At 41.6% G+C, this 26,316-nt stretch overlaps 1 protein-coding gene across 1 annotated transcript; it reads left to right on the top strand.

The window, feature by feature from the left end:
• Positions 1 to 1,820: 1,820 nt before the first annotated feature.
• Positions 1,821 to 26,316, top strand: LOC135524510 (casein kinase II subunit alpha'). Its single transcript, XM_064952101.1, has 12 exons — positions 1,821 to 2,857; positions 20,150 to 20,261; positions 20,520 to 20,621; positions 21,447 to 21,497; positions 21,781 to 21,840; positions 21,981 to 22,064; positions 22,419 to 22,529; positions 22,690 to 22,791; positions 23,053 to 23,153; positions 25,213 to 25,361; positions 25,468 to 25,550; positions 25,792 to 26,316. The coding sequence occupies exons 1-11, from the start codon at positions 2,754 to 2,756 to the stop codon at positions 25,542 to 25,544; spliced, it is 1,053 nt and encodes a 350-aa protein (XP_064808173.1). The 5' UTR covers positions 1,821 to 2,753; the 3' UTR covers positions 25,545 to 25,550; positions 25,792 to 26,316.

The raw sequence follows: 26,316 nt of genomic DNA, 5'->3' as shown, positions 1-26,316 counted from the left end.
CAGTGAGGGACAAGGCCTTTTGTTTTTTTGCGGCCACAAATTGCTACTCCATGTAGCAAATCTATGAGTTAAGACAAGAGTTAAGAAGTGTTGAAACTGAAAAATATCTTTATACCTGAGTTCTTTGACGAGTTCAACGAGATGTCGCTTATCTGCTTCAGAAACATCTTGAACCATCTCTGCCATGGTTGCTAAGGTAAACAAACAGGTGGGAAGGCGGTTGCTGCGTCTGCTCAGACCAGCCATGGACGGATAGAGTTCTAAATTACGTGACTAGCACACGTAAAATCTGATAATTTATATATAAAAGGAAATTGTTGCAGATTTTAGAAAATCTGTGCCAATTGGATGGAAACCAATTATATAAATATATATATAGTAGATATGTTTCCATCCAATCAGCGATCGATTTTCATGCAAATATTCTCAAATCTGCATAAAGAAAACACACGTATTTTCCCACCAGTGGTGTTTCCACCAAACAGATTTGTTGCAGATTAAAGTAAGTGTATGATGAGGTAGTGCACATAAAACAATTTCGCTAAAGTTTTAATGTACAGACAAAAAAATCTAAAGTTCAATGTCTTTCCATCATTGTAATGAAACAGGCAGGGAGCAGAGCTCGAACCCTCGACCTTCGAGGTCCGGCGCGCTATTGACTGTGCCGCAAAAGTGTGCACGTGCGGCAGAGTCGATTTCCGCGCATATAAACCCAGGATCGTAACAATATGTTCAACTCTACGGTTAGTTTTGTCACAAAAACTGTTGCGTTAAATAGTATACTGCCTACTCGGGTTTCGGCAGATGGCTCAGGCCTACAGATTGCAGATACAATGCGGGTTGGCTAGTCTGCATGATAAGATTATTATGGATAACAGCGATAATATTTGAGTTTGTCAAACGGCAGTCAAGCAACTATCATCACGTCACAAGAATAAGACTTCCGATATTTTTTGGAAAGGAGCGTCAAGATAACCGTGCACTTTCACCACCCCGTGAAGTTAATCATAATTGTATTTAATCTGTAGACTAATAACTGCATGATCATAGTGGGAGGACCACACACCAATCGCGTGACTCCAAATGTACTTTGATATGATGGCTATTATATTAATATTTGCGCATAAAGGCGTTTCCATCACATAATTAATTTTACCGACACAAATAGACCCCACCATGTCAAATGAACAAATGATCTGTTGCCATTTATACAATTTTACAGAAACTACCTGTTTCCTCCACAGCTGTGGTGATTTTTTTTTAAGTGTATGATTTTCATCGCATAAAAACTGGATGTGAACGTGGTGAGTGATGGAACAATTGTTTCCAATGCATTTGAATACCCTACACACTAGAAGGCGCTGCAGCCTTGGCTGAACCTGGAGCTATGTGGCCACAGAGTTTCAAAACGTAGAAGTGCAACATCGCGAGACTTCCGGGAACGTTTGCGAAACAGAACAAACAGGCCAGGGTCTGGGATTTGAGAAGTCAATGATAGAAGTGAAAATGTCTTCCTTTGTTTAAAAAAAATCGAATTCTAAAGGCACAACCTAGATTCGAGTCAATGTCTAAAGTAGATGAACATGTTACCACTCCAACCTCGTGAAAGTGACAAACGTTTTCATTTTTGTCTTTATATTAAAGAGTGTCTTTGATACGACTGTGTGCACACGCGCAGTTTGGCGCGAGACGACCATTAGACCCTATAACGTGTCTCTACGCATGAGCTTTGCTAGCCAACGTCGCCCTGACATCGCCTACAAACGTGATCGGGGATTTAAATTCGAGAAGCAGTTTTAGCCTATCTTCATATTGTACTGTCTTTGATATGGCCATTCCACAAGCGTATCTAGATGATGTTCGTTTCCGGGTGCGCCTTATATCGCAATCCGGTTCCCTGCGGTTCGGAATAAGGACCGGGGCGTTTCTAAAAGAAAGCCTCAAAACCCGACCTCCAACGGGCTTTTCAAGGGATTTTGAAGCGGCGTTCCCTCCGCTTTCTAATGCTACGCGCCCCGGCGAGGGTGCACTGCACCGGCGCTCAATGGTGGTGCAATTCTCTCTGCGTTAGCATACTAGCTAACAACATCGATTTCTACTCCACCCCCTCTCTAACCGGCTGTAGCTACTAGGCAATACCCAGTAGCTAGGGGTGAGCTGTAAAACCCAATTTGCCCATTCAATTCCTCCTCATCACATCCATCCACAGCGCTAGAAGATTGTTGACTTGGGAGGGCCATCGCAAGACTATTCTTGAAGGATCCCTGCATCGGATTCGGGATTTAAGGCCCTCGGGGGTTTAACACGCAATCATTTCATTCATAAACTCCCCAAAGCCTGGCATCTCGGTCAATGTTTTGTTCAGTTTTAATACAATGTTTAAACTTATTTTACGTTATAGTACCAGTTCGTGATTTTTCCTTTCTACCTCAACACTTTATTTTAATTCTCCTCCCAGCCGTCTTAGTTAACACTAGCTATATCTGACGGCCCCTTTCCCCCCCCCCCATCAACCTTGGAGCCCAATTAGGTTTAGCTGCTTCTGGCAATCTGTGCAAAGATCGCTGCTCAGTGATAACTGCTCGCAGCACTCTGTGGTCATCTCTCGTGAGGAAGATATCAGATAAAAGGACGCCTCCTACTCGGACAGTGCGATACCTCGGGCTCCGACACGAATACGGTGGTCTGTGTTGCCAGCAATAGAGCTCTGTGGAAATCGAGTCCTCCACACAGACGGTGCTCAGGTGCTCGCAATGCCCGGCCCTGCGGCCGGCAGTAAATCTCGGGTGTACGCCGATGTCAACACTTTGAAGAGCAGGGAATATTGGGACTATGAAGCCCACGTGCCTAGCTGGAGGTGAGATGTTTATATATTCAAGACCAAGATATTAAAACATCATAATGCACTATTTAGTATTTTATTGGCAAATGCTTTATCAACCGTATGATAACACTGTTGATGTCGATACGTGTATTCTATTTGTATTTTGTTTTATTGTATGTCTAAATACTCCGCGTTTTCCAGCTACTACAACGACACATAATCTTTTACTATTTACTGGATTATGTTCCAATGGCCATAATATTGTTCGATTGCTTTTGGATCTTTGTGGGCGGATGCAACATTGATATATTATATATCATAATAATAAATTAGTATCAATAGGCGTATTTTGAAAACGACCTAATTTGGTGAATAATATGTATTTTTGGAGACCTAAAGTTTTGTCGGGAACGTGCATGGTTATGTCACTCTTGATTGGGATGGGAAAGTCATCAATCTGCGAGATCGAGCAGGCCTAGCTGGCAGTTGACGCTGACAAGGCAGTACCGAATGATGCTTGTGAATTTTACTACTGTAGCTACTTCCTATGTTCTACTTTTCGATATTTCCACATAAGCAACATGTGAACTTCGTAGGGGCTTATCAAATTGGTTGTCAAATGAAAGTTAAATATGTTTTGTAGAAATTAAAGGCATAGATAGGTACACTTGTCTGGATAAACAGATGGAAAAGGGGTCGTAGAATTCATCTACCAGAAAAAGTCTTAAAAGGAATCAGAAATGCATCAAAAAACCCACATATCTTTAAGATATTTCCAAATAGGATAATAGGAGGATAATGACGGTTAAAATCAAATTTCATTTGTCACGTGCTGAATACAACGGATGTAGACTACTTATTTACAAAATAAACTATGGTAAAAAATAAAATAAATACCACAAAATAACAATTTTGGCATACCGGTACCGAGTCAATGTGTGGAGGTACAGGTTAGTTGAGGTCATTTGTCCATGTAGGTAGGTGTTCAGCATCCTTATGGCTTGGGAGTAGAAGCTGTTAAAGAGCCATTTGGACCTAGACTTGGCACTCTGGTACCGCTTACCATGCGGTTGCATAGAGAGCAGTTTATGACTTGGGTGACTAGAGGCATTGTCGTGCCCTCTTCACAACTTTCTCAGTGTTTTTGGACCAGGATAGTTTGTTGGTGATGTGGACACCAAGGAAGTGAAACTCTCGACCTGCTCCACTACAGCCCCGTCAATGTGAATGGGGACTTGTTCGGCCCTCCTTTTCCTGTAGTGCTCGATCATTTCCTTTGTCTTGCTCACGTTGAGGGACAGGTTGTTGACCTGGCACCACCATGTCAGGCCTCTGACCTCCTCCCTATAGGCTCTCCCATCGTTGACAGTGAGAAATTGCGTAGCGCGATTTCTTGTAAGTATCTGGATTAGTGTCCCGCTCCTTGAAAGCGACAGCTCTAGCCTTTAACTCGGTGCGGATGTTCCCTTTAATCCATGGCTTTTGATTGGGATATGTACGTCGGTCACTGTGAGGACGACATCGTCGATGCACTTATTGATGAAGCCGGTGACTGAGCTGATATACTCCTTAATGCCATTGGATGAATCCTGGAATATATTCCAGTCTGTGCTAGCAAAACAGTCCCGTAGCGTAGCATCCGCGTCATCTGACCACTTCCGTATTGAGCGAGTCACTGGTACTTCCTGATTTCGTTTTTGCTTGTAAGCAGGAATCAGGAGGACAAAATTATGGACAGATATGCCAAATAGGTCGGGCAGGTAGCCTAGTGGTTAGAGCGTTGGACTACTAACCGAAAGGTTGCAAGAACAAATCCCAGAGCTGACAAGGTAAAAATCTGTCATTCTGCCCCTGAACAAGGCAGTTAACCCACTGTTCCTAAGCCGTCATTGAAAATAAGAATTTGTTCTTAACTGACATGCCTAGTTAAATAACGGTTTAAAAAATTGTGTGTGGAGTAAAGATGGTCTAGAGTTTTTTTAATTTAATTTATTTTGAATATCCTCTGCTTGCCCATGTGACATGCTGGTAGAAATGAGGTAAAACAGATTTAAATTTGCCTGCATTAAAGTCCTCGGCCACTAGAAGCGCCGCTTCTCGATGAGCGTTTTCTTATGGCCTCATACAGTTCGTTGAGTGTGGTCTTAGTGCCAGCGTCGGTTTGTGGTGGTAAATAGATAGCTTATCATGAGGTATTCTACCTCCGGCGAGCAATACCTCGAGACTACCTTTATATTAGACATTGCGCACCAGCTGTTATTGACAAATAGACACCCTTACCCCTTGTCTTATCAGACATACAGTGGGGAGAGCAAGTATTTGATACACTACCGATTTTGCAGGTTTTCCTACTTACAAAGCATGTAGAGGTCTGTAATTTTTTATCATAGGTACACTTCAATTTAAGTGGACCTTAAACAAAAAATCCAGAAAATTACATTGTATGATTTTTAAGTAATTAATTTGCATTTTATTGCATGACATAAGTATTTGATTCATCAGAAAAGCAGACCTTAATATTTGGTACAGAAACCTTTGTTTGCAATTACAGAGATCATACGTTTCCTGTAGTTCTTGACCAGGTTTGCACACACTGCAGCAGGGATTTTGGTCCACTGCTCCATACAGACCTCCAGATCCTTCAGGTTTTGGGGCTGTCGCTGGGCAATATGGACTTTTTGCTCCCTCCAAAGATTTTCTATTGGGTTCATGTCTGGAGACTGGCTAGGCCATTCCAGGACCTTGAGATGCTTCTTACGGAGCCACTCCTTAGTTGCCCTGGCTGTGTGTTTTGGGTCGTTGTCATGCTGGAAGACCCAGCCACGACCCATCTTCAATGCTCTTACTGAGGGAAGGAGGTTGTTGGCCAAGATCTCGCGATACATGGCCCCATCCATCCTCCCCTCAATACGGTGCAGTCGTCCTGTCCCATTTGCAGAAAAGCATCCCCAAAGAATGATGTTTCCACCTACATGCTTCACGGTTGGGATGGTGTTCTTGGGGTTGTACTCATCCTTCTTCTTCCTCCTAACACAGCGAGTGCAGTTTAGACCAAAAAGCTCTATTTTTGTCTCATCAGACCACTTGACCTTCTCCCATTCCTCCTCTGGATCATCCAGATGGTCATTGGCAAACCTCAGACGGGCCTGGACATGCGCTGGCTGGAGCAGGGGGACCTTGCGTGCGCTGCAGGATTTTAATCCATGACGGCATAGTGTGTTACTAATGGTTTTATTTGAGACTGTGGTCCCAGCTCTCTTCAGGTAATTGACCAGGTCCTGCCGTGTAGTTCTGGGCTGATCCCTCACCTTCCTCATGATCATTAATGCCCCACAAGGTGAGATTTTGCATGGAGCACCAGCCTGAGGGTGATTGACCGTCATCTAGAACTTCTTCCATTTTCTAATAATTGCGGCAACAGTTGTTGCCTTCTCACCAAGCTGCTTGCCTATTGTCCTGTAGCCCATCCCAGCCTTGTGCAGGTCTACAATTTTACCCCTGATGTCCGTACACAGCTCTCTGGTCTTGGCCATTGTGGAGAGGTTGGAGTGTGTGGACAGGTGTCTTTTATACAGGTAACGAGTTCAAACAGATGCAGTTAATACAGGTATTGAGTGGAGAACAGGAGGGCTTCTTAAAGAAAAACTAACAGGTCTGTGAGAGCTGGAATTCCTACTGGTTGGTAGATAGTCAAATACTTATGTCATGCAATAAAATGGAAATGAATTACTTAAAAATCATACAATGTCATTTTTTGGATTTTTGTTTTAGATTCCGTCTCTCACAGTTGAAGTGTACCTTTTGATGAAAAAAATACAGACCTCTACATGCTTTGTAAGTTGGAAAAACTGCAAAATCGGAAAACCTGCAAATCAAATACTTGTTCTCCCCACTGTAGCTGTTCTGTCCTGCCGATGCACGGAAACCCCAGCCAGCTGTATATTATCCGTGTCATCGTTCAGCCACGACTCTGTAAATCATAAGATATTACTGTTTTTAATGTCCCGTTGGTAAGATAGTCTCAAACGGGAGCTCATCCAGTTTATTATTCATTGATCGCAAGTAAGTTGTCTAATAGAACGGATGGTAGAGGCGGATTACCCACTTGCCGACAAATTCTCACAAGGCACCCTGATCTCCGCCCCCTGTATTTACTTATTTTCTTCATGCGAATTACAGCATTTGGGACTTGTCTGGGAGCAACATTATGTCCTTCGCGTCCGACTCATTAAAGAAAATCTTTGTCTAGTTCTAGGTGAGTAATCACTGTTCTGATATCCAGAAGCTTTTTTTTGGTCATAAGAGACGGTAGCATCAACATTATGTACAAAATAAGTTACAAACAAATTGGTTAGGGTCCCGTAAAATGGCAGCCATCCCCTCCGGCGCCATTCCGTAACAAGTAATAGTTGACCTACCAATTAGTTATATTGATTTTTACTGATATGCATTTTGTTTATGAATTATTAAGTGATTAAAACTCAAAATTCCGTTATCAAATTGGTAACAGAATTACCAAAAAATCTAACGGAATTACTGCAGCTGAATTGGCTACAATGGGAAATCACAATAGTCACAAACCACAGTTGGTTCACCTGCTACTGTCCTCTCTTCCACTGGCATATTGTTATGTTCAGCTCATAGCAGTTTTCTTTGTCTTTCTGTTGTCTTATGGTCAAACCAAGACTGTTTTAACAGTCTGGACACCTCTCCCTCGCTCTGCCTTTCTCTAATTCTCCAGTTAATGTGACATCTTCCAGCTCTTACTAACACCTACCCATGAGTAGTGCTGTTGCAGTGACCGTATTATCACCACTCCGGCAGTCACGAGTCATGAAAGCAGCCAAATTTCACACGACTGTTCTGTCACGGTAATTAGGCTTCTCCAAGCTCTGATGGTGCTGATGGTCATTAGTAGCCTACCAAACTTGCTAACTGCCTGTTACTCAACACTCTATTGTCACTCTAATCACTCTGACATCCATGCAAATGTTTTTTCAAAAATCTAATCAAATACTTAATCAGAGCCCATGAGCTCATGTTGCGCAACATTTCAATAGGCTATGCAATTGCGCAAGAAAACCGAGTGATGGCCTCTACTACAAAGAGGAGGATTCGCTTTCTACAGGCTAGACCTACTCTGTTTATTTCTTAACTTTCCTAACATTAAGCACATTGCTTATATTTACAGCAGGAGTATAACCTACCTGGTTGGCATAAATGAACCACAGGGAAAAGCGTCCTCCATTCACTATTTAAGTGCATAGATGACTTATTTTTCCCCGTTGCCCCTGTTTCGATACAGGTGCATGATAATGTTCCCTTCTTTATCAAAACAAATTTCACCCATATATTATTTAGTATAAGTAAATGCAAAATTTAATCAAGAATATGGGTGACAATATTGCTTATCACTTGTGAATGATGCCCAGCATAAGAAACAAAGCCTTTTCTTACTACTTTTTTTGAATCATAGCCGCACGTATCATGTAGCCTAGCCCATAGCCTATATGTTTTAATAAGCTTTGTATCACATCTAAAGTGGCCAAATAACTTCTTAAAATTAAGCACGTTGGGCTCAACACGCCTTGTAAAGCAGATTAACTGCAATACATGAGTGGCACGTGAGCTTCAAATTTGGGGAAGATAATTTTCACCATAAAAATGCACCTTTATAAAAAAAGCATTACATACCTAATTACATTTGGAGTCACTTTTGATAATGTTTTTTTCTGCTAATGGAACATTTGCGTTTATAGCCTACTACCATGTGCGCATTGCTGCGCTTATAATGTGAAGATATAGCCTAATAGTTTATCAAAATTTTAAGCTAAATGTTCTGATCTGTTGTGTAAGCCACATTGCGTAAAAGTTTTTTTTTATGCTAGTGGTTGTATTAATTTGGAATCTATCTCATTCCACAACTGTCCCATACTATGTTTGGAATATGTATTTCTCGCACAGAGTAGAATAGGTTGACCTTTGTACTATGGGGGATAGTAGGTTGACATAGGCTAGTGCTTTTGTTGTTCGTTAGGCCTACTCATCTTGTTAGCTGATGAAAAGAAAATGTGGACAGTTCTTCCAATATCTTCAATATGCACCTCGGACTATGATAAGGACACGCGCAGTTGCGTCCCCGATGTGTCTGTTTTCACTTGTAGCCTGTGAGAAAGACCTGATCATGTGTTGGAGCGTGCAGCACTCAGGGGGAGGGGCACAACGGCCACTGGCTGCAAACGGCATGGATTCTTTTAGGATGCGTTACTGCACACAAACGGGATGCCACCGTTAAATTCTAGGCATTATCAAGTGCTTGTCAAATTGTGAATGAGTGACTGATATAGTGTGTACAGCCTGTGCAAAAAAATAAGCAGAACTGTGACTTGTTTTCAAATCCTCATTAGTCGCATCATGCAGACTGACAATGTATTAAAAATAAAAACAGCCTAATGTTTGCGGAACAACTAAAGTTATATTAACTCTAAATGAATCATATAGGAATTAGTGATGCACCAATATTGCATTTTTGGACAATATCCGATATTTTCCTTGCGAAAAAACCCCCCGATACTGATAACCGATATTTAGAATTTTAGCGGCGTTTTAAGCATTCTAGTATAGTTAACAGACAACGGACACAGCAGTCTAAGGCACTGCATCTCAGTGCAAGAGGCGTCACTACAGTCCCTGGTTCGAATCCTGGCTGTATTATATCCGGCCGTGATTGGGAGTCCTATAGGGCGGTGCACAATTGACCCAGCGTTGTCCGGGTTTGGCCGGGGTAGGCCATCATTGTAAATAAGAATTTGTTCTTAACTGACTTGTCTAGTTAAATAAAGGTTACACACAAACCATACTGACCAAAAAGTTAGTTTGTTGGCATTTACGTATGTCCCCATTACCAGTAAAACAATCCAAACCAGCTTCTTTCACTTACTTGCTGTGCTGTTTCGTTGTCCATTTGTTCAGTCGTTTCATTCTCATCCAGGATTTCTATGGAACGCCGTTTGGGTCTTTGCGTGTCAAATAACACTATTTGACATGTCAAATAACACTATTTGACCAATCAGGACCTGAATTTTCACATAATAATTTAACGCGTTCATAATTTTTCACGTAGTTATTACGAATTGATTACACTATCACTCGTCACAACATTCATAGATACGTATGCTATAAAGTTGTCTCGCGCACTTACAGTGCTGGTCATAAATAAAAAGCTAGCTATCTCATGGATGCAAACCATTTTTTAAGTTATTATTTTTTATAAAATGTTTTAACTAATATCAACAACAAAAGAAGAATAGTCACATGCAAACAAACAAACTATTTACATTGCCAGGAATCATAAACAAACAAATCATATTAATTAATAATACAACAAGTTTTTTACTTGCCTTTTTGTTTTTCATTTTAGTTCAATTGGTGCCATATTGTCTAAACTCATTTATAAAGTGGAAAAAAGTTAGGTTTTGAATTAGACCATTTGCATTTGTGAATGTGAAATTTACCTAGTATTATTAGCATTTGGATTAAATATACTACATCTTTATGTCAGAATTTCTAAAATAAATCATTATATCAAAACCATTAAATAGTAGAAACGGTCCTATTTTTTTTAAAAACAAAATACTATATGTCAATCCAAAACATTCTACGATAAATACAGGCAAAAAACAAATGCAAAATGGTCTCCTTCTCCATTCCACAGAAATCACAGTTATATTCAATATTCAGCTTGAATCTTTCCAAAACATGTTTCACAGGATAAATTCTATGTAACATTTTAACATTTACATTTAAGTCATTTAGCAGACGCTCTTATCCAGAGCGACTTACAAATTGGTGAATTCACCTTCTGACATCCAGTGGAACAGCCACTTTACAATAGTGCATCTAAATCATTTAAGGGGGGGTGAGAAGGATTACTTTATCCTATCCTAGGTATTCCTTGAAGAGGTGGGGTTTCAGGTGTCTCCGGAAGGTGGTGATTGACTCCGCTGTCCTGGCGTCGTGAGGGAGTTTGTTCCACCATTGGGGGGCCAGAGCAGCGAACAGTTTTGACTGGGCTGAGCGGGAACTGTACTTCCTCAGTGGTAGGGAGGCGAGCAGGCCAGAGGTGGATGAACGCAGTGCCCTTGTTTGGGTGTAGGGCCTGATCAGAGCCTGGAGGTACTGCGGTGCCGTTCCCCTCACAGCTCCGTAGGCAAGCACCATGGTCTTGTAGCGGATGCGAGCTTCAACTGGAAGCCAGTGGAGAGAGCGGAGGAGCGGGGTGACGTGAGAGAACTTGGGAAGGTTGAACACCAGACGGGCTGCGGCGTTCTGGATGAGTTGTAGGGGTTTAATGGCACAGGCAGGGAGCCCAGCCAACAGCGAGTTGCAGTAATCCAGACGGGAGATGACAAGTGCCTGGATTAGGACCTGCGCCGCTTCCTGTGTGAGGCAGGGTCGTACTCTGCGGATGTTGTAGAGCATGAACCTACAGGAACGGGCCACCGCCTTGATGTTAGTTGAGAACGACAGGGTGTTGTCCAGGATCACGCCAAGGTTCTTAGCGCTCTGGGAGGAGGACACAATGGAGTTGTCAACCGTGATGGCGAGATCATGGAACGGGCAGTTCTTCCCCGGGAGGAAGAGCAGCTCCGTCTTGCCGAGGTTCAGCTTGAGGTGGTGATCCGTCATCCACACTGATATGTCTGCCAGACATGCAGAGATGCGATTCGCCACCTGGTCATCAGAAGGGGGAAAGGAGAAGATTAATTGTGTGTCGTCTGCATAGCAATGATAGGAGAGACCATGTGAGGTTATGACAGAGCCAAGTGACTTGGTGTATAGCGAGAATAGGAGAGGGCCTAGAACAGAGCCCTGGGGGACACCAGTGGTGAGAGCGCGTGGCGAGGAGACAGATTCTCGCCACACCACCTGGTAGGAGTGACCTGTCAGGTAGGACGCAATCCAAGTATGGGCCGCGCCGGAGATGCCCAACTCGGAGAGGGTGGAGAGGAGGATCTGATGGTTCACAGTATCGAAGGCAGCCGATAGGTCTAGAAGGATGAGAGCAGAGGAGAGAGAGTTAGCTTTAGCAGTGCGGAGCGCCTCCGTGATACAGAGAAGAGCAGTCTCAGTTGAATGACTAGTCTTGAAACCTGACTGATTTGGATCAAGAAGGTCATTCTGAGAGAGATAGCGGGAGAGCTGGCCAAGGATGGCACGTTCAAGAGTTTTGGAGAGAAAAGAAAGAAGGGATACTGGTCTGTAGTTGTTGACATCGGAGGGATCGAGTGTCTCTTGAAGACGGAAGGGACGTAGCCAGCGGTCAGGGATGAGTTGATGAGCGAGGTGAGGTAAGGGAGAAGGTCTCCGGAAATGGTCTGGAGAAGAGAGGAGGGGATAGGGTCAAGCGGGCAGGTTGTTGGGCGGCCGGCCGTCACAAGAAGCGAGATTTCATCTGGAGAGAGAGGGGAGAAAGAGGTCAGAGCACATGGTAGGGCAGTGTGAGCAGAACCAGCGGTGTCATTTGACTTAGCAAACGAGGATCGGATGTCGTCGACCTTCTTTTCAAAATGGTTGACGAAGTCATCTGCAGAGAGGGGGGAGGGGGAGGAGGATTCAGGAGGGAGGAGAAGGTGGCAAAGAGCTTCCTAGGGTTAGAGGCAGATGCTTGGAGTTTAGAGTGGAAGAAAGTGGCTTTAGCAGCAGAGACAGAGGAGGAAAATGTAGAGAGGAGGGAGTGAAAGGATGCCAGGTCCGCAGGGAGGCGAGTTTTCCTCCATTTCCGCTCGGCTGCCCGGAGCACTGTTCTGTGAGCTCGCAATGAGTCGTCGAGCCACGGAGCGGGGAGGGGAGGACCGAGCCGGCCTGGAGGATAGGGGACATAGAGAGTCAAAGGATGCAGAAAGGGAAGAGAGGAGGGTTGAGGAGGCAGAATCAGGAGATAGGTTGGAGAAGGTATGAGCAGAGGGAAGAGATGATAGGATGGAAGAGGAGAGAGTAGCGGGGGAGAGAGAGCGAAGGTTGGGACGCGCGATACCATTTACATTTACATTTAAGTCATACCTTATCCAGAGCGACTTACACCGAGTAGGGGCAGTGTGGGAAGTGTTGGATGAGAGCGAGAGGGAAAAGGATACAAGGTAGTGGTCGGAGACTTGGAGGGGAGTTGCAATGAGGTTAGTGGAAGAACAGCATCTAGTAAAGATGAGGTCGAGCGTATTGCCTGCCTTGTGAGTAGGGGGGAAGGTGAGAGGGTGAGGTCAAAAGAGGAGAGGAGTGGAAAGAAGGAGGCAGAGAGGAATGAGTCGAAGGTAGACGTGGGGAGGTTAAAGTCGCCCAGGACTGTGAGAGGTGAGCCGTCCTCAGGAAAGGAGCTTATCAAGGCATCAAGCTCATTTTAAATATAACTTCCTTTACTTTGTTACTGATACAATATTTGTTAGCAATTTTCCATTCTTTTCCCTTTTGTATATCACCATAGATATTTGACCAAAATAATCTTGCTGAGGGAATTGTAGTAGCACAAACAATATTCCTAATCTGTTTATAGCTACATTTATCATTGATGTTAATATTGCCAATGAATATATTTTCATGTAAATCTATGTTACTTACATCAACCACAGAGGAATTTAAAAGAGATACAACCCCCCTTGGAATCGCATCAAAAACAATTGCCTATTCTCTTATTGGAATTTTAAATTTATCAAGAAATTCCCCATATGAGAGTAGATACCCATCCTTATTCAGTAACTGACCAACTAAAATAATTTTATTCTCAAACCAGTTATGAAAAAAAGAGATTTATACGATTTAAAAATATCTTTGTTGTTCCATAAAAAGTATCTGTGAGGGGAAAAATTGTGTTTATATGCTAACATCTAAGCTAGAATTGCCTGTTTATGGAATTTGGCCAACTTTACTGGACTTTTATCAATATCAAAATTACATCGAAGCAAAAATTCTAAACCACCAACAGAGTCATCATTATATACTTAGGGAAGATATTCTAAATACTGTTCTGGTTAATATCAGAATCCAATTTGTTTTAAAAGCATTATTTAGAGTATTGAAATCTAAAACCTCAAGACCTCCTTGTTCATGGATGCAAACAATGTTCTTCCCCAAAAACATAGCAAACCGTCATAATCTAGGTGTCGTCATCTGAAACAACCCTAATTTATAAAACCGTTCTTATTTGATTAATGGTGGTCGGAACCATCTATGTGTAGCTAGCCACAATAAGGATTAGCCACAATAGAGGAATTTGCGGTTCGCCTTCAAAATAAAAGTATGGCATAATTGTACTATTTGTATCAATGTCAATTACAGACTTTTATTTTGAAGGCAAACCGCAAATTCCTCTATTGTGCCTAATCCTTATTGTGGCTAACTTCACAACACATAATCCGGTCCGGTCGCGCCTCACGAGCCAGATGAGGCTAGCTGGCTGCTTATAACGTTAGCTTTGGGCAACAAGGTTAAATTGCTGGCTAGCTATTTATTTCCATTTACTGAAGTTCAATTTCAATAGGTACACAACAAGTGGCAACTTAGCTAATACTTAAAAAAATATATATTTTACCTTTATTTAACAAAATCAGTTAAGAATAAATTCTTATTTTCAATGACGGCCTAGGAACAGTGGGATTTGATCTTGCAACCTTTCGGTTACTAGTCCAACGCTCTAACCACTAGGCTGCCTGCCACCACAAGGATTCCTAAATTATTACTATGAACAATGAAAATGACTGCAGTTTCTACTGGTCATTGTTTTCAGGCTGGTTGTAATGGTGCTAGCTAGGTACCAAGCTAAAGCTAGCTACCCCAGATGTTGCGGTGGAACATGTGATGCGGTATTTTAAACACATCGTTAGTGGCTTGTGTTTGCTCATTTGCAGACTTATTTTTTGCAGCTTTGACAGTGCTACTGTATCTTTTTTGACATGCAAAGACCCTAAACGGCGTTCCATAATATGTATGTCGTGAAGCTAATAGCAGTGACGCTATTACAATGTAACAGAGAACAGTTGATTTTCAAGGGCAATGAATTCCATTATCTTGGCTTTAATGGATTTCTCCTTTGCGTTGTCTCGCTGAAATGTTCTTACTCTTTCAAATGACTACTCGACTTGTTGACTGCTCGATCCTCCCAGGTTAGGAATTCTGTGTTGACGTGTAGCGCAACATTTTAAGTGGCGTCATTACATCAAGTACCTACGTTATATAGGTATGCAGTCAGGTTTGACATCGGTTTTGCACATATCGGCCGATACCGATGTTGGTATTTTTATTAGAATATGTTCACTGATATATCGTGATCCCTAATAGGAATACCTATTTCTTTGTTAACAGCTGAATACAGAATGTGTGCGCACTCCCTCAAATCGTTTGGAGGAAATATCCTTTTTTTATTCAGCTTTGTTCAATTGTATTCTTCATACTATAAAATTATGCCATGGAATTCTAAGCAAATATTGTCTGCTGAATGAACTAGTGTAGCCCACAGCCATTTGGCATTGCCAGATCAGGACATCTCAGAGTATGCTTTTCTGTTCTTCTGAAATAGACTGCATTTCCTCATATCATCCTTTGTGGGATGTTCCCCAATGCTGGAAGGGGGGACCTGAGTGAAAAAGTTTGTGAACCCCTGCAGTATTGTACAGTGAGTAGAGCACAGAGTACAGTCCAGTACAGTAGGACAGTACAATACAGTGAAACATGAGGAGAATGACATTCATATCAATAGTTATGCATTTCTGTGTAGTACTGATCATGGACCAATGATGTAATTCCGTTTCACGGTTATAAATCCACTTCACTTACTGTAGTTCAATAACCAAAATAGATTTGTTCAAACTCAAGGTACCATGTCCTAGCTGACACCCCATTCTTTCTGCAGATATCTTTGAGTTAGGGTTGGGTGATATGTCGAATTAATTCAAATGTATGTTTTTGTGTGATATTCCAAATGCCTGTATCTCAAGAATCAATGTTATTAAATGTTTGGTCTTTAAAAAAAAAAGTGTTTATGCCCACTTGTTCTCATGTCTTTTTGACTTCTGTGCTGTGTGCAAGGATTTTGGGCCAAGGATCATCAACTGATTCAGGCTTGACACAATTTATTTTCTTCTTGAGTGGATGGTCAGGGGGCCAGAACATGATTACAAATAATTTTTAGACTGAAAATTGACCGCAATACTTAAGTCCAAACAGGTATATTTGACTAAAACATAATTTCTTACCTTGCTTTTATACGATCACATACACTGAGTTTACAAAACATTAGGAATGCCTTGTTACTATTGACTTGCACCCCACCCTTTTCCCCCCAGAACAGCCTTATTTCGTTGGGCATGGACTCTACAAGGTTTCGAAAGTGTTCCACAAGGATGCTGTCCCATATTGACTCCAATGCTTCCCACGGTTGTCAAGTTGGCTGGATGTCCTTTGTGTGGTGGACCATTCTTGATACACACGCAACTTTTAGGCGTGAAAAACCTAGCAGCATTGCAGTTCTTGACACAAACTCACACAAATCTAATTCGTTTGAGAATAGGTTGGAACAGATTTCCAAAATTAACATAACTTGCAGCTGATTTACTAGTAAGGTCCTCAGTTGAGCAGTGACTTTCAACCACAAAGACTAGCCCCCTCCCCCCCAATGCATCACAAAGAAGATTAAAAAAACAGACATTGAATATATCCCTTTGATCATAGGGAGGTGAATGAATTACACTTTTTTTACCCAGTCACTACAATGATACAGGCGTCCTTCCAACGAAGTTGCAGGAGAGGAAGGAAACCACCCAGGAATTTCCCCATGAGTTTAAAACAGTTAAAGTTTAATGGCTGCGATAGGAGAGAACTGAGGATGCATCGACAACAATGTAGTTACCCTACAATACTAACCTAATTGACAGAATGAAAAGGACACCTGTACAGAATACAAATATTCCAAAACATGCATCCTGTTTGGAACAAGGTACTAAAATAAATACTGCAAAAAGCAATTCACTTTGTCCTGAATACAATGTGTTATGTTTGGGGCAAATCCAATGCAACACATTTGCAACACATTACTGAGTACCACTCTCCATATTTAAGTATAGTGGTGGCTGCATCATGTTATGGGTATGCTAGTAATCGTTAAAGACGAGAGATTTTCAGGATAAAAAGTAAATGGAATGGAGCTAAGCACAGGCAAAATCCTGAAGGAAAACCTGGTTTAGTTTGCCTTCTACCAGACACTGGGAGATTAATTCACCTTTCAGCAAGACAATAACCTAAAACACAAAGCCAAATCTACACTGGAGTTGCTTACCAAGAATACCGTGACTGTTCCTGAGTGGCCAAGTTACAGTTTGGACTTAAATCTACTTGAAAATCTATGGGAAGTCCTGAAAATGGTTGTCTAGCAATGATCAACAACCAATTTGACAGAACTTGAATAATTTTGAAAAGAATAATGGACAAATGTTGCGCAATCCAGATGTGGAAAGGTCTTAGAGACATAGCCAGCAAGACTCACCAATACCCCATAATGACAAAGCAAAAACAGGTTTTTAGAAATGTTTGCAAATTTATTAAAAACAAAACATAGAAATACCTTATTTACATAAGTATTCAGACCCTTTGCTATGCGACTCGAAATGATGCTCAGGTGCATCCTGTTTCCAATGATCATCCTTGAGATGTTTATATAACTTGATTGCAGTAAACCTGTGGTAAATTCAATTGATTGGATATGATTTGGAAAGGCACACACCTACTATATAAGGTCCCACAGTTTACAGTGCATGTCAGAGCAAAAACCAAGCCATACGGTCGAAGGAATTGTCCGTAGAGCTCCGAGACAGAATTGTGTCGAGGCACAGATCTGGGGAAAGGTACCAACAAAATTATGCAGCTTTGAAGGTCCCCAAGAACACAGTGGCTCCCATCCTTCTTAAATGAAAGACGTTTGGAACCACCAAGAACCTTCGTAGAGCTGGCCCCTGGCCAAACTGAACAATCGGGGGAGAAGGGCCTTTTTAAAAATAAAAATAAATGTATTTCACCTTTATTTAACCAGGTAAGCTAGTTGAGAACAAGTTCTCATTTGCAACTGCGACCTGGCCAAGATAAAGCATAGCAGTTCGACACATACAACAACACAGAGTTACACATGGAATGAACAAAACATACAGTCAATAATACAGTAGAAAAAGAAGTCTATATACAGTGAGTGCAAATAAGGTCAAATAAGGGAGTTAAGGCAATAAATAGGCCATGGTGGCGAAGTAATTACAATATGGCAATTAAACACAAATGGTAGATGTGCAAAAGATGGATGTGCAAGCAGAGATACTGTGGTGCAAAATAAATAAATACAGTATGGGAATGAGGTAGATAGATGGGTTGTATACAGATGGGCTATGAACAGGTGCAGTGATCTGTGAGCTGCTCTGACAGCTGGTTCTTAAAGCTAGTGAGGGAGATGGGAATCTCCAGCTTCAGTGATTTTTGCAGTTCGTTCCATTCAGTGGCAACAGAGAAATGGAAGGAAAGGCGACCAAAGGAGGAATTGGCTTTGGGGGTGACCAGTGAGCTATACCTGCTGGAGCGTATGCTACGAGTGGGTGCTGCTATTGTGACCAGCGAGCTGAGATAGGGCGGGGCTTTACCTAGCAGAGACTTGTAGATAACCTGTAGCCAGTGGGTTTGGCGACGAGTATGAAGCGAGGGCCAGCCAACGAGAGCGTACCGATCACAGTGGTGGGTAGTATATGTGGCTTTGGTGACAAAATGGATGGCACTGTGATAGACAACATCCAGTTTGCTGAGTAGAGTGTTGGAGGCTATTTTATAGATGACATCGCCGAAGTCATGGATCGGTTGGATGGTCAGTTTTACGAGGGTATGTTTGGCAGCATGAGTGAAGGAAGCTTTGTTGCGAAATAGGAAGCCGATTCTGGATTTAATTTTTGATTGGAGATGCTTAATGTGAGTCTGGAAGGAGAGTTTACAGTCTAGCCAGACACCTAGGTATTTGTAGTTGTCCACGTATTCTAAGTCAGAGTCGTCCAGAGTAGTGATGCTGGATGGGCGGGCAGGTGCGGGCAATGATCGGTTGAATGGCATGCATTTAGTTTTATTTGCGTTTTAAGAGCAGTTGGATGCCACGGAAAGAGAGTTGTATGGCATTGAAGCTCGTCTGGAGGTTAGTTAACACAGTGTCCAAAGAAGGGCCAGAAGTATACAGAATGGTATCGTCTGCATAGAGGTGGATTACAGATTCACCAGCAGCAAGAGCGACATCATTGATGTATACAGAGAAGAGAGTCGGCCCGAGAATTGAACCCTGTGGCACCCCCATAGAGGCCTTGGTCAAGCAACCCGATGGTCACTCTTGACAGAGCTCTAGAGTTCCTCTGTGGAGATGGGAGAACCTTTCAGAAGGGAAACCATCTCTGCATTACTCCATCAATCAGGCCTTTATGGTAGAGTGGCCAGACGGAAGCCACTCCTCAGTAAAAGGCACATGACAGCCCGCTTGGAGTTTGCCAAAAGACACATAAATGACTCTCACACCATGAAAAACAAGATTCTCCTGTCTGATTAAACAAAGATTGAATTCTTTGGTCTGAATGCCAAGTGTCACGTCTGGAGGAAACAGTGAAGCATGGTGGTGGCAGCATCATGCTGAGGGTATGCTCCAGAGAGCTCAAGACCTCAGACTGGGGTGACGGTTCACCTTCAAACAGGACAACGACCCTAAGCACACAGCCAAGACAACGGTCCTTCGCGGCCCAGCCAGAGCCCGGACTTTAACCCGATCTAACATATCTTGAGAGACCTGAAAATAGCTGTGCAGCTACGCTCCCCATCCAACCTGACAGAGCTTGAGAGGGTCTGCAGAGAAGAATGAGAGAAACTTCCCAAATACAGGTGTGCCAAGCTTGTAGCTTCATACCTAAGAAGACTCGATGCTGTAATCGCTGCCAAAGTAAAGGTTATGTAAATGTGATATTTCAGTTTTGTCTTTTAAATAAATTTTCATTTACGGGGTATTGTGTGTAGATTGAGGGGGGGGAAACTATTTAATACATTTTAGAATAAGTCTGTAATGTAACAAAATGTTGAATACTTTCCGAATCCACTGTCTGTATTTCATTTTCAACTATTTTGCAAAAACATTTTTAAACATGTTTTCACTTTGTCATTATGGGGTGTTGTATGTGTGTGTGTGTGTGTGTACATGGGTGAAGGGGACACAACAAAATGTGGAAAAGTCAAGGAGTATGAATAATTTCTGTATCTGTTCCCCTATTCTCTCTCACCTAGTAACCAGGAAGACTACCAGTTGGTGCGGAAGCTCGGCAGGGGGAAGTACAGTGAGGTGTTTGAGGCCATCAACATCAACAACAATGAGAAGGTGGTGGTCAAGATCCTCAAGGTAAGTTGTTCAAGGGCTGCTTTGTTTCTCTCTATGCCCCAGTAGAGGTGGATTTGTGGTCTGTTTTCTTTAAACACCTAGTCTAAGTAAGAATCAACCAGGAAAACATCTAAGTTTCTAGGTAAGGTGGATACGTGGATGATGCTGTCACCCTTAGTTAGGCTATTTGTTGTTATAAATGAAGTTACATCCTGCATGGTCAAACGTTTAGGCTACATCCTGGTCTGATTGTATGTCTGTTATTATGACCCTGATTAGCCTGTCAAGAAAAAGAAAATCAAGCGGGAAATCAAGATCCTGGAGAATCTGCGAGGGGGAACCAACATCATCCGATTGGTGGACACAGTGAAAGACCCTGTGGTATGTCTTACAGCTCTTAGTCACCTGATTACATGGCCACTTCCTTACCCCTTCAAAGATCAGATTTGTTTGTTTATATTGTGAATTCCTTTTGTGAATGTTCCTATACATATAATGGCTGTTGAATTAACATTCTTACACTTTATAATATCAGTACAATTAACTTTACAAATGGTGAACGTGTTTGATATTCTTTTAGTGGGGTTCACTTGACTCTTTGAAAGTTCTGCAAACTAGTCATCTACTCACATATGAAGTCTTAGACTAACTAAATTAACTGACCAATGATCTAGAAGCAGGCGAAACTGGACTCAGTCTTTCTCACATTTTGGCAGGGTCATTTTGAGAATGTTTATGGATGCAAGGGAGACACAATTACCTCATCAAATAATTTCTTCATCACATGTTCACTATGCTGCTACCTACAATAACAGAAATGGGAATTTTGATCATGGGAATTAATAAGGCTAATATTAACATGGCTTTCTCTTTAATTACAAAACACATGATTTCAATAGCAGCCGGGACAAAATTGGGATGTGATGCCTTGTAATTATATTATTTCATGCTTCATCTGTGTTGATGCGCTTCTGATGTGTGTGATGGATGTTAAGGGTGTTAAGCCACTGCACAATGATGTGTGCTCTTCCTTTTCTTTCCAGTAAATATGGCTCATAGCCTGATGTCATTTTTAATGTTTGATTTATCAATGAGATTGGAATATTTCCACATTTCTCTGACCCCCCCCCCGTGTTCTCTCTCTCTCTCTCTCTCTCTCTCTCTCTCTCTCTCTCTCTCTCTCTCTCTCTCTCTCTCTCTCTGCAGTCCCGAACACCTGCTCTTGTCTTTGAATGCATCAATAACACAGATTTTAAGGTAGAATCATTCCCTCTAGGCATGGGTTTTTACTGGTTTTGGGATGGTGTCATGAGTGGGGAAACTTGGTCATGTTACCCAATAAGGCTTGGTACTTTCAAATAACATGTTGGTAGCCATGACTTAGCATTGCATTGTCCAGAGAATTTTGCACCCAATGTGTTTGTGTGTCTGTATGGTTGGTTGAAGGTGTTTAGTTAAACAGTGTGTGTTGCATCATGGATGCATGCATCGCATACTTGCTTTCTGCAAATTAAATCTTAAACTTTTCTTCTCTCCCCAGGAGCTCTACCAGAAGTTAACAGATTTTGATATACGTTTTTACATGTATGAACTACTAAAGGTGAGCCTTGCAGTTTTACCCCGTGTGTTTTCACATGCACTCCCAGTCCTACCTTTTACTTTCCGAACTGTGGGATTAGTTTGTGGTGTCTAGTCATTATTTTGCTGCCTCTTACATGATTTTGTTTTTTGTGTTTTCAGGCTCTGGACTACTGTCACAGTATGGGTATTATGCACCGGGACGTCAAGCCCCACAATGTGATGATTGATCACCAGATGAGGAAGGTAGGGGGAGCTCTTAACCTTTTTCAACCTTAGGTGTGTAGAACCTTGGTAAATTCAGAGTCAGATGATGCTATGTGTCTTGTCCAATTTTTTTAAGCTGTTCGAAAAGTCTACAAAGCTTACATAAATTGTCAGATTTGTCTGAAGTGACTTCAGTTATTTCTTTGCCAATATTGAATGGCAGTTCATAACTCTTAGCCTTTGCCAAATACAGTATTCTCATTGCCACCAGATGGCATCAGGGCACATACAGGACATCAACCTTTTTAGTAGTAGCAGCGACATCCCTTATGTGCCTCATTGTCAGTGTGGTTTCTATTCTAACACTTTGTGGTTTGTGTTTTTGTGCTGCAGCTACGCCTGATAGACTGGGGCCTTGCAGAATTCTACCATCCTGCACAGGAATACAATGTCCGAGTAGCTTCTCGCTACTTTAAGGGACCCGAGTTACTTGTGGATTACCAGGTAAATCCCCAGCACATGCAAGCAAACACACACACTGACACATGGTCATCCTGTAAATGAATAGTACTCCAGTGTTATTGTGTACCAATTTAATTGTAATTGGTAGCTGTTTGTGTATTGATTTATAACTGTAACTGATGCGTTTTGTGGTTCCTGTCAGATGTATGACTATAGTTTGGACATGTGGAGTCTGGGCTGCATGCTGGCCAGTATGATCTTCCAGAAAGAGCCCTTCTTCCATGGCCAGGACAATTATGACCAGGTATCCAATTCATTTACCAATGAACTGACCCTTTCTGTTGTCACTACCAAACTTCCTTTAATCTCACCACAACCCATCTTATTCCACCCTCATCTAGACCTCTCATTATATGATAACACTGACTGCTACAATCTATTAGAGCAGATAACACATTCACTACCTGATGATAACATGTACTTACCAAATTAGATTGTACATTAACAAATATTCCCTAAGGCAAACTGAAACACATTTGTAAAATTGACACTGTTCTTATTTCAGCTGGTCCGAATTGCCAAAGTCCTGGGGACAGATGAGCTTTTTGGTTACTTGCGCAAATACCACATTGAACTGGACCCACGCTTCAAGGACCTTCTTGGCCAGTGAGTACCAACAGGGAGTGCCATTGAGACATGTACAGTACCTTCAGAAAGTATTCATACCCCTTGACCTATTCCACATTTTGTTATATTACAGCCTGAATTCAAAATGGACTAAATATTATTATTATTCACCCATCTACACACAATACCACATAATGACAAAATGAAAACACGTTTTTATAAATGTTAGCAAATTTATTGAAAATTTAAAAACATAAATATCGAATTAACATAAGTATTCACACCCCTAAGTCAATACATGTTAGAATCACCTTTTGCAGTGCATGCAAAGCAAAGCAGTGAGTCTTTTGGGGTTTTGTATACCTGTCTCTAAGAGCTTTGCATATCTGTATTGTACAATATTTTATTTTTTTAAATGGTTTTATTGTTCAAGCTGTCAAATTGGTTGTTGATCATTGCAAGTCGCTAATATTTTATGAAAATTTTTAATAATCAAAACTGTAACAAGGCCATACAGGAACATTCAATGTCATCTTGGTAAGCAACTCCAATGTATATTTGGCCTTGTGTTTTAGGTTATTACCTGTTGAAAGGTAATAACCTAAAATTATAAATACCTGTTTATTTGTCTCCCAGTGTCTGTTGGAAACCAGACTGAACCAGATTATCCTGTAGGGGTTTGCCAGTGCTTAGCTCTATTCCATTTAATAAACAAATATTTTTACTTCCTAGTCCTTGCTGATGACAAGCATACCCATAACATGATGCAGACACCACCATGCTTGAAAATATGAAAAGTGTTACTTAGTGATGTGTTAGATTTTCCCCAAACATAATGCTTAATATTCAGGACATAAAGTAAAGAAAATTGCCACGTTTTTTGCAGTTTTACTTTACTGCCTTATTGCAAACAGGAAGCATGTTTTAGAATATTTGTTGTATGAACAGTCTTCCTTTCACTCTGTTATTTAGGTTAGTATTGTGGAGTAACTACATTGTTGTTGATCCATCCTCCGATCACAGCCATTAAACTCTGTAACTGTTTTAAAGTTACCATTGGCCTCATGGTGAAATCCCTGAGCGGTTTCCTTCCTCTCTGGCAACTGAGTTAGGTAGGACACCTGTATCTTTGTAGTGGCTGGGTGTATTGATACACCATCCAAAGTGTTATTAGTAACTTCACCAGGCTCAAAGGGATATTCAATGTGTGTTTTTTTTACCCATCTACCAATATATGCTTTTTTTTGCAAGACATTGGAAAAACCTCCCTGGCCTTTGTGGTTGAATCTGTGTTTGATTTTTTTTTTTTTTCACCTTTATTTAACCAGGTAGGCTAGTTGAGAACAAGTTCTCAATTGCAACTGCGACCTGGCCAAGATAAAGCATAGCAGTGTAAACAGACAACACAGAGTTACACATGGAGTAAACAATTAACAAGTCAATAACACAGTAGAAAAAAAGGGAGTCTATATACATTGTGTGCAAAAGGCATGAGGAGGTAGGCGAATAATTACAGTTTTGCAGATTAACACTGGAGTGATCAATTCACTGCTTGACTGAGGGCCCTAACAGCTAAGAGTATGTGTGGGGTACAGAGATGAGGTCGTCATTCAAAAATCATGTTAGACTCACTCTGTGTGCAATAAGTGTTTATGTGACTTATTATGTGACTTTTTAAGCAGATTTTTACTCCTAAAGTTTAGGCTTGCCATAACAAAGGGGTGGAATATTTATTAAATCAAGACATTTCAAGTTTTCATCTTTAATTAATTTGTACAAATGTCTTAAAACATAATTCCATTTTTTTTTTTTTTTAGTTCAGGCTATAACACAACAAAATATGCAAATAGTCATGTTGTGTGAATACTTTCTGAAGGCACTGTATTTAACTTAACTGAGTGTAAACCCTAGAGATGGGTCAGTTCCACAGATGGGTCAAGTACCAATTCTACGCTAGATGAATCACTATAGACTTAGACCATCTATATCAGACAGTGGCCTTATAGATCCAGAAAAGGAAACATTCTTTCCCAGGTGATAATACTGTTGTATTGAAGTGACAGCCTAGAGTAAGTTAGCTCTCTGTCTCCCTCCTCAGGCAGACACGGAAACGCTGGGAGCAGTTTGTCCAGACAGACAACCAGCACCTGGTGAGCCCTGAAGCTCTGGACCTGCTGGATAAGCTGCTGCGCTACGACCACCAGCAGAGACTGACGGCCACAGAGGCCATGGAGCACCCCTACTTCTGTGAGTAATGCAACCTGAACGATTCCTGTTGACCACCTCTGTTGTGAATTGCCGGTTATTATGGCATTGAGGATATGATCTTTAACATGATGACTCTTCTACTAAGATCCTGTGCTGAAGGAACAGTCTCTCTCTAATGTGGATGGCAATATGGTGTCCAGTGGATCCACTACAGCTCGATGAAAGCAGGTGAGTGAGAGAAACACCAACACTGGTCTTATTGTAAATGTTGACATTCTTTTGGTCTGAGAGAAATTTAGCTCCATGTCAGGTGTCCAAGCAGGTTCACTGAAATTGTTCCATTGTTCTCAATGATTCTATTGCTCTGGGTAAACGCTGCTTTTTAAATATTTTTTATAAAATCACTTTTAGATTTCTTAAGATAAATAAGCATCAACAGTATCATTTCTCTTCCCTTTTTGTCTTTCAGAAGAACATTTGTTACCTCAAATTTTGACCCCTTTGTGGCAGAAACCTCTTCAAGTGTACAGTGACAATGGATCAAAGCACCGCCGACCAGTAATACACTCAGATGTTCATACGGACACACACACACATACATGAACACACTCACACCCTCCTCTGTGTCAGTCCATGGTTGGCTTGCCCCAGTTACATGTGAAGCAGCCAGACCAATGAGCTTGATGTCTCACCTCTGCCTCTGCCCCCCTTCCTCTTGTCATTAGGTAAACAGAAAGTTTCAAAGACTAGAAAAAAAGGAAACTTTCCTGTCATTATCCCCCCCCCCCTCGTTAAACTAAGCATGAAGAATGAAAAGGAGCGTGAGCCTGCCCCCGCCTTCCCTGTCTGTCCGTCTGTGTTCAGTATTCAGCCCCTCTGCAGACTTGAGCTCAGCCTCCACACTGTAGTACTGAAGTGGCATGGTGGACCTTTTCTCTGCTCTAGGTAGAATGATGATAATAATATTAATGAAAATAAATGATTTTTATTTAGA

Source organism: Oncorhynchus masou, chromosome 31 (genome assembly GCF_036934945.1).
Source record: "Oncorhynchus masou masou isolate Uvic2021 chromosome 31, UVic_Omas_1.1, whole genome shotgun sequence".
Taxonomy (NCBI): domain Eukaryota; kingdom Metazoa; phylum Chordata; class Actinopteri; order Salmoniformes; family Salmonidae; genus Oncorhynchus; species Oncorhynchus masou.
Note: the sequence above shows the minus strand (reverse complement) of the source record. Positions and strands in the feature narration are given on the sequence as shown.

Coding starts and splice junctions, on each gene's coding strand:
- LOC135524510 (XM_064952101.1), top strand. CDS start 2,754: ATGCCCGGCCCTGCGGCCGGCAGTAAATCTCGGGTGTACGCCGATGTC. Junction 2,858..20,149: donor GCCCACGTGCCTAGCTGGAG/GTGAGATGTTTA, acceptor TCTCTCACCTAG/TAACCAGGAAGACTACCAGT. Junction 22,065..22,418: donor TTGATCACCAGATGAGGAAG/GTAGGGGGAGCT, acceptor TTTGTGCTGCAG/CTACGCCTGATAGACTGGGG.